Source organism: Notothenia coriiceps, unplaced genomic scaffold (assembly GCF_000735185.1).
Source record: "Notothenia coriiceps isolate Sejong01 unplaced genomic scaffold, NC01 NC01_scaffold00034566, whole genome shotgun sequence".
Taxonomy (NCBI): domain Eukaryota; kingdom Metazoa; phylum Chordata; class Actinopteri; order Perciformes; family Nototheniidae; genus Notothenia; species Notothenia coriiceps.
Window position 1 is genome coordinate 30511 of NW_011367267.1, and position 8686 is coordinate 39196.

Sequence of the window (8686 nt, forward strand, 5' to 3'; positions counted from 1 at the left end):
GCCTTCTGTGTTCACATTAGAGTAAAATGACCTAATGCTATCATTGAATTCATGTGTTTTTAGATGTTTTTACTTTCCGTGAGGTAAGGGAAAGATAACTATAAACTGGCTTCAATTCTAAGTACAGGACCCTCCTGTAAATGTATCTCAGATATACATTTTTGATGTTAAATTCATTGTAGCACTTCTTCATTAATTTAATGTTAACTGATCATCTACTCTCACAAATGTACCCATCTTTCCAATTTTTACTTATTTTATATTTTAATGTGTAGGGAGTTTATGTCCAACACTCAAAAATGTGGATATAATAGAGGTACAAAATGTTTTCATATACTGTTCTCTCTGTTAGTACTTGGAAGACGGTGTATGAATACAAATAAGAGAACCAAATATTTAATACCATCATGTTCCTTGTTCTGTCTCAAAGATAGTCGGAATGTATTTAAACTTTATAACAGTTTTGAACCACCCAAATTGTATTTGTTTTAGATAGCTCCTTGATTGGGTGATTCAGGTATAGATTTGGAATGTAGTTATTTAGACTTTTTCAAGTAGAACACAATACTGGAAAACCTGCTTTGAGTTAATGTGCAGTCAAAGCATCTTTTATCAAATGCTGGTATCAATCAGCTATTCCTATTTGTCACCAGTAGACAAGAAAATAACATTAAAAAAAACATGGACAAACTTTTATGGATAAATCAGGGCAAAAACATAGCATTTATTTTGGAAATATTAATTTATTTGAGATCCCCGTCCATCAACATAACTGCTTTTTAAATGTCAAATGTAATCTTGGTTTTTAAGCAGTACAGAAACATCAGCTAACGCAGTGGGAAAGCTCAAGCACTCACAGATTTAAACTCTAATATTTCTCTTTACATTTTAAATAATCCACCTATGATTTCTACAGTCTCACCGTTTCATTCAGAAAAAGCCTCAGAAATATACAGAGGAGTCGCATTCAAGCAGAAACATTTGAACCACAGCTGAAATACACAAAACAGGTCCACGAGACAACAGAAACAGGAAGTGCTGCATCACAACTGTTACATAACTCACGGGACGGACACACGCAGGAGGAAAATATATCCAAATTGTTCTTGTATCTAAAACGGAAATACATCAGTAGCAGTACCAATACTGACATCAAGAGGGCAGCTGTCCTGAACAATACTGTACAAAACAGCTGGCAAACAAAATAAATGGTCAGGTGACAAAGCAATGGAAGAAAAAGCCACAACACTTCCTGTCCCTTATAAAAAATGTAATCGGACTTTCTGCGACCCATTTTTGTAAATCCCTTTATGTAGGTGAGAGAAAAAAAAATCATATAATATAATCCAGAGAGCTTTAGCCATATATGGCATATTAGACCAAATGAACAAATCCTGGTTCAATGGATTTATGACATGCAGTAAAATGTCTTTTTGTGTTTAAACCCCTTGGCTACAATAAATATGACTTCATTTTATTTTGTAGAGAGGACAATACAAGAACCAGGAAGAAAAACATTTTGTTTTTTAATGTACTCATCATTTAACTGTCCTGAAACAAGAATATTACATTCACTCCGGAGAAATGTATGTAGAAGAAAAGAGAAAAGAAGAGAAGGAGGCACTGGACTGGAGCACATTACAGACCGAGCATGGAGCTTTTCTGAGGAAGAGGAGGATGAAGAGCAGGAGGATGAAGAGCAGGAGGAGAGGCTGGGTTTCGGCTCGATGGCGTTGGTGCAGACTCGTCCTGCAACTCTGTCCATCCCTGAAGAGCTGCTCAGTAGAAGAAATACACTGAGGAGGGAGAGCAGAGGAGTTAGAGTGGATGGGACAATTAGGAATGATTTTGACTGTTACAATTCTACAACGACTGACAAACTGCACCTCCTGATACTTCTTTTGTAGACATTTTTCAAACACTTTCAGTAGTTTGATTTGCCATAATTCATATTCTGAATGACAATCGTTTGTATTTGTTTAGGGTCAATAATATGTTATTTTTTTCTAAATACACTTAAACGTAAAAATCTTTAAAACAATTATTTTCTGTCTCCCTCAAACAGAAATACAAGCCTAAATCCTGTTGGTCTGAAAACAGATCTGCACAAGCTGAAAGGTAATGGGTCATAAAAACAGTTCCTTTGAACAAATGTCTTTGTGATCTTCCTGTTAGATTCAGACATCCATTGTGTGCAAAATTATTACATTTATTAGTACATTTCTGTCCATAAAAGTAATGTTTTCCTTAGAGGTATCATGATGTCGGCCCTACAGCAAAGACCAGAGGGTAAAACTAAATTGTGAGGATTTATTCATCCACGAATATCAAAAGCCAATTTAATGAAACCCTTGTTTTGAGTCACAAATCAAAGTGGTGGTCAGAGCAGGGGCACTTTGCTCTGATGATGGTGCTAGACAAGTCAAAAGATGAACAAACATCATCTGTGGTCGTCTAGTCACAACACAAAAAGAGTGACAGAAAATATAACAGGAAACATCTGACTGAATTATACCAGAAAGAAATACTGTTGAAAATGAGGAAGCAGATATTTTAAAGAAGAGAACCCTTTTAAAAAATAAGGAAAGTTTGCTATTTGAAACTAAAGATTAATTACTCACAGAAGACGACTCCAAAACAAATTACACCTATGACTGCCATCATGATCATCATCTGGAGGGAAAAGAGACAAACAAAGTCACATCATAAATTCACGAATAACCTTAATATCTTTTATGTCTGAAATATGCCAAACAAAGCCTTGAAATTAGAGAGGAATTAGGGGACAAAAAAAAAATGTCTGTTGTTTAATTTGTTTCCATTTGAATTTTTCTCCACGACCACGTGATAGTGTTTTAGTGTGGGGTATTTTGGTTCAAATACAATATGCAAAGCTACACATTATGGACCTACGTACTCGATAAATAAATCCACATGATGACATAGTAGGGACAGACAGGAAATCACATCACCTCAGTGGGGGGAGGGGAGAGAGATTAACAGGAACAATGAGAGGACAGGAGAGAGAGATAGGGCGAGGAGAGAGAGATAGGGGGGGGGGGGGTGTTGTGGGTTACTGAGAACAAAGCAAAAATAGAGAAACCAGATGTTAGTCGAAAATGAATGTAACACAAGGAAATGATGAGTAAGTGAGTAAATGGATTGGTTCCGGGGACTATTTTCAGCCGCGGATTAATCTGCATTTGGGGATCTAGTGAGTATTTGGGACGGTGTGTGTGGAATTGAGTAGAATGGTAGCGAAGGAACCTGTCACCCACTGCATCGCGACAGCTTACTGAAGTGTTTTTATTAGGTTTTGGACAACAATGGCACAGAGGAAGAAGTTATATCAGGATTTAATACATATATAATAGGATATAGTGTTTATGTTCTAAGGCATTGGTTGAAAACTCATTTAACCCTCCTATTGTCTTCGTTTCCCGCCCTTTACTTTGGTGTTCGCGGTCAAATTTGACCGGTCCTGTTTAACTGCTATTACACAAAAACCTTTAATCATCAGCACATTTCATTTAACACCCTTTCAAACTCTAAATATTGTATCAGACTACTGGTATACATGTAAATATACAAAGAATAGACACTGAACTTGTATTGCGTGGGCCAGGTGTGAGCCATGTGGGGGGATGGGCACATAAGAGCGGGAAATGTGTCAAATTGTTCTGTGTGTGTGTTTGTGCCAGTGCCAGACAGGTGTGATTCACATGGGGGGATGAGCCATGGGATGAGCACATAAGGGGGGGGGGGCACATCTAGAGTGTGTGTGTGTGTGTGTTTTATCTTATCCAGATGGTTACTAATTCCTTTTCTGTATACATTACATGTTACTTGTTAGACACTTTTATCCAAAGCCACTTCCATACTCAATACTGTGGACAATCCCCACAGGAGCAATTTGGGGTGAAGTGTCTCAGGGACACAACGACATGCTGACTGCAGTGGGGTTTGAACCTGTGATCCCCTGATCCCCCTGATCTGATCACCAATGCACTAACCCACTGTGCCACACGCCTCCTCCTCCTGTATGGCGGTCATTTTTGACCGGGAACACCATGGGTGTTACAAAGTGGTGACTGATCAGCAATTGTATATGTTCAAATGTCTACTGTGAAGGATATCATAAAGCCTTAATGCAAATGAATGTAAAACAAAAAAGTTATGATTGATGAAAGTAGTAAATCGGTCAGATTTGACCCGAAGACAACAGGAGGGTTCAAAATCATCAACACCCCCCAAAGACTTCACCAAACACACCACAAAGAACACGGCCTGGGTGTCATTGGCGTTAATATTAAAGGCTATAATGCTTTATGTCCTCACTTGTAAAGACGTACACATCAGCGTGTGTTTTAGTGTGTATTGGGGGTGGGTGGAGTTACATCACAAATCACAGCTGGCTCTATAATCCCACACTGACACTGTAATCCAGATTGGGATTTCTCTCTCTGACTTCCTGGTCACTGTCAGTAATCCTCCTCTGCCTCTCTAAACGGCAGCTTCTGATTGGCGGATATGGAACCAGCACAGTCTGTCCGTCAGAGGCGGAGCGATGGACGGACAGAGTGAGATAAAAATGAATTGGCAGCCGAGGCCGGACTGATGAATGACCAGGGGAGAGCGAGATGTGATGAGGGAGGGGAACGAGGGATAAAGATGGCGGCTGATCTCACACCGGATGGTTCGTTCCATTCGGCTGATGAATTTACCATCATCATCATATTTTAAAGAATGCTTTAGTTTATATCAACAATACACAATGTTGGTTTCAATGGTGGATTGTCACCAAGTACATTCAATCGAGTTATTAATTACAAAGTCGAAGTACTTGCACTTTGAGGATAGTGTTGAAGACCAAAAAGTATTATAAATGGTAAATTCTCAGAGGCTATATATGGAAGGAATATTGTAACTTTTCACTCTATAGCAGAGTAAAGAATATGATGCACTGCTGTAGATTAAAATCCAACAGTATATTAAGGAGTTAAATCGAGCACAAATGTAAACACACATGCAAAGTATACCATCAATATCATGTATTATAGTAAAACACTGACAGGGAACATTTGACTACTGATTGCACCGTATTGCTTTATTTGAGTAAGGGTTTGAGTGCACAACTTCACTTGTAGTGTAGTGTTTGTACTTGAGTAAAGGATCTGATTATTCCACCTTTGTATCAATCAATGAGAGCATGAAATGGTGTGAATACTTCATGTTTTGCCTTTTAGATCTCCAGTGGTGTCTCGCATTTTTTTATGATCAGCAAAAGGTGCAAGGTGCAGAAATACTCCTCATGAAGTACTGAGAAGGGCCAATGCATGATGGGATACTACAACACATGCCCACCTTGCAGTTTTTCCACCAGTACTTGTTCTTGAGTTTGGCGGCGCTGCTCTCGAACTGCGAGGCTCCGGCCTGCAGTGCGTCGGCCCGGTCGTCCAGCTCCGACAGCTTCTGGTCCCTCTCCAGGACTTTGTCCACGTTCACACGCATGATGTCCACCACCTGAAGGACAACAACACCTGTCAGCATCACAGCCTCCCTCCTGGGATCAATCTGGTGTTATAACTTCATTCATTGGTCTTTTTGAAAGCCTTTTGATTTGATTTTGTGCTAAAGTATTCCAAAAAAGCCTCAAGTTAACCATTTGTTTCCATTGAGATTATTCCATACAAATGTGACTCCTCGTCTTTGAGCGGTTTCCTCACCTCGTCCACTTGTGCCTGTGTCTGCTGCAGTCGTCTGTTGCTGGTGAGGTTGGGGGCCGGAGCCGCGGGGCCCCCCTCACCGTCTGCACCGGCACCTTCTGGAGTCGTCCTGCAGAGCGAGAGGTGAGACAGAGGAACGAGTGCAACTCATCACAGAAACCTTTCAGTAACAGTAAAAGTCATTCTTCACCTGAATGGCCTGAAACATTATCAATTATTATGCAGAGTATTTTCTAAACCAATAGTTTGGTATGCTAAAATGACAGATTTTTGAATTGTTGATGTCTTTAAATGTCTTGTTTTGTCAGTCCCAAACCTAAATATATTTCCTTTAATATGATGTAAAACTAAGAAAAGCAGGGATTTCCAATATTTTAAGGGCTACAAACAACATTTTCGGCCATTTTGTATGAAAAATGACTTGAACCATCAATTGATTATCAAAAAAGTTCCTATTATTTCCATTCAATCGACATAATGTTGGACCACTATAATGAATCTTCATCACTTTTAGTCTTTTAATTTAGAGATGTTTTATTTAGTGTTATACTGCCAAAAGGGACAATTACAGGACATATTAAGTTATAAAACGTAGTGTAAAAATAGTTTAATCATAGCAGTCCCCATATAAGCTGTCGGACCGGTTCAGGCTTTGGCAGAAAAAGTGTATTGAAATGTCTAAAATAATTTTTTTTTTTGAATGTTTATAAGTTAAACGTTGTGTTATTGTGGAGGAGGATGAGATATTTCGTATTACGAAAGTTATAGGTTTGCTTTTCATGGCTGCAGAGATGTGGCAGCAAACAAAAAATCACAACTTTGAAACTCAGCCACAAATGTATTAACATCAACAGATAACATCTGATGTTTGAGTCTGTGATGTGTTTACAGAAACCAAAGAGAGGGTAGATCTCAGAAAATGGCAACATCTCTGCACCAAGACAGTTTTGATGACAGTTCTATTCATCTGTGTGAGGTAATAAAAGAATAAAAGCCAGATTATAAAAACAGATTAATGCCTTGATGCATACAATATTTGAATCCATTTATATGTTTAATAAATATTCTGAAATGGGTAGATATGCTCAATGGGTATACTGCTGGGTTTCTACAAGTAAAATATTGAAGGAAGGACTTTTTACTTGTATTTTCAAAAGATATTGCTGTGTTTGTTTTTTAAAGTTAAGTAGACGATTTGAGTTCATACTCCACTGTCTTTCTTTTTTAACCAGTCAGCCCCTTATAAGGCAACAGAACTGTCCTTAGACAATTCATTTGAAAACATGAATTCAAAATAGTAAACATGACTCATCAAACTTTAGCATCCCAGCATATCATTAAAGTATACGAGAGTGTAAGAAAGAATACAATCCGAAAAATATTTAAAGCTGTTTTAGACACACATGCACACAGCAGGTGGTGACACACATAGCAGGTCCCTCTCTCTGCTCTCCTCTCAGGAGCAAAATGGAGAAAGATTAGTGCACGCAATAATACCTCCCCCTCCTCCCCCACAACACTGAACAAATACAATAAAACAATCTTTATCATATGTTTTGCTTTTTCGAAAAACAACTAATGGTCATTTTAAGCGACACATTTCATTCAGTTCTTGTTTATGCTCAGCTGAATATTGGTTTGACGGTGTGAAGAGTGAAACGCACTTTCGCAGTAATGATAGTTTTGCAGGTGAATCATTGTGATACTTTGTCTCCTCCCAGTCTTTCCACAGTACCGAGTTTTATTAAAGCAACAAACGATATTAAACCAAAGGTCAACATCTCGGAAACACACATTAAAATGAAAGAAAAGTTGTTTAACTGCATTGAGCGGAATGTAACAAAATGCTTTCAGCCGTCTGACCACTTCGTAATGTGAAAAAGTAAACAGATATTTCGCATATTATATACAAACGAAATGAAATATGTTACTCACATCTCAGCGGCAGGATGATGGAGATAATCTGAGTCCGAGAGAGAGGGGTGAGGAGGGGGAGGGAGATAAAGAGAGAGATCGAGAGAGATCGAGAGAGAGAGAGACAAATTGAATGTAAATGAAGGTTGAGTCCAGTATTCTCTTGTCACGATATTCTAATTCCCTTTTTCTTTCAAAAATAAAAATACTAGTAGAATTAAAGAAGCTGCACAAATAAAAACTCTGTGTCAAACGTAGCCATTACTATCTCCGGCATTCACTCAAAAAAAAAAACAAATTTCAAGTCGATAAGACGAAATGCTAAGGACAGTAGTCTAATAAAATTTATGCTAACCAAATCTTTGAACAACAAAGAAACTAACACGTTTGTAATTAAATAATTGAAATATATTTTTCGTTACATTAAAACCAGTGTTAACATTTAATTAACTTATTATATACATAAAAAACTAGTTCAAATAGAAATAACAGAAGTAACATTCAAAGGTGTACCGGATTTTTTGTTGTAGTTCGATTTAGATTTCAACATACCGCATTCTTTCTCGCAACCTTCTTTAACGGACGTTCCGCTATGTCATTCATCGAGGCTTATCCAGCATGATTAGCAAAGTAATACTATCCTAATTAGTAATACTATCCAGCCAACAACGTCGGGACTACATCAATAGGGTACATATTTATTTTGCACAATAAAGTCGCATTGGGACGCTTTAAACCTAAAATAAACCACCATCTGGAGCCCCGCCGACCCGAGTAAAGTTTTTCATCGAAGTGGTCGGGTTTTTTCAGCACCGCGTGGGGACAATTATTGTATACGAGGGAAAAAAACGTATAACAAGCTGTATACATCATCCAATGTTAAAAAAAGACCTACGTAAAGTACTTGTTTTAAGTCACCACATAAAAATGTCACGTGTACCCGGTGCACGCGTTGGAAACCGGGATTAAACTGTACCGTCTGCTTTTGTATAACTAAACCAGTCACAAAGAGGCTGACACCACCACCACACAAGACCAGCACCGCG

General features: G+C 38.2%; 1 protein-coding gene across 1 annotated transcript; it reads right to left on the reverse strand.

Moving 5' to 3' along the window:
• Positions 1-42: 42 nt before the first annotated feature.
• LOC104962365 (vesicle-associated membrane protein 1-like) lies at positions 43-7721 on the reverse strand. Its single transcript, XM_010790806.1, has 5 exons — positions 7662-7721; positions 5727-5835; positions 5365-5523; positions 2622-2673; positions 43-1796 (listed from the first exon to the last, which is right to left on the reverse strand). Coding segments are annotated over exons 1-5 (339 nt in total). The 5' UTR covers positions 7664-7721; the 3' UTR covers positions 43-1779.
• Positions 7722-8686: the final 965 nt, after the last annotated feature.

Coding starts and splice junctions, on each gene's coding strand:
- LOC104962365 (XM_010790806.1), bottom strand. Junction 5,524..5,726: donor CACAGGCACAAGTGGACGAG/GTGAGGAAACCG, acceptor GTTGTCCTTCAG/GTGGTGGACATCATGCGTGT. Junction 2,674..5,364: donor ACTGGTGGAAAAACTGCAAG/GTGGGCATGTGT, acceptor TTTTCCCTCCAG/ATGATGATCATGATGGCAGT.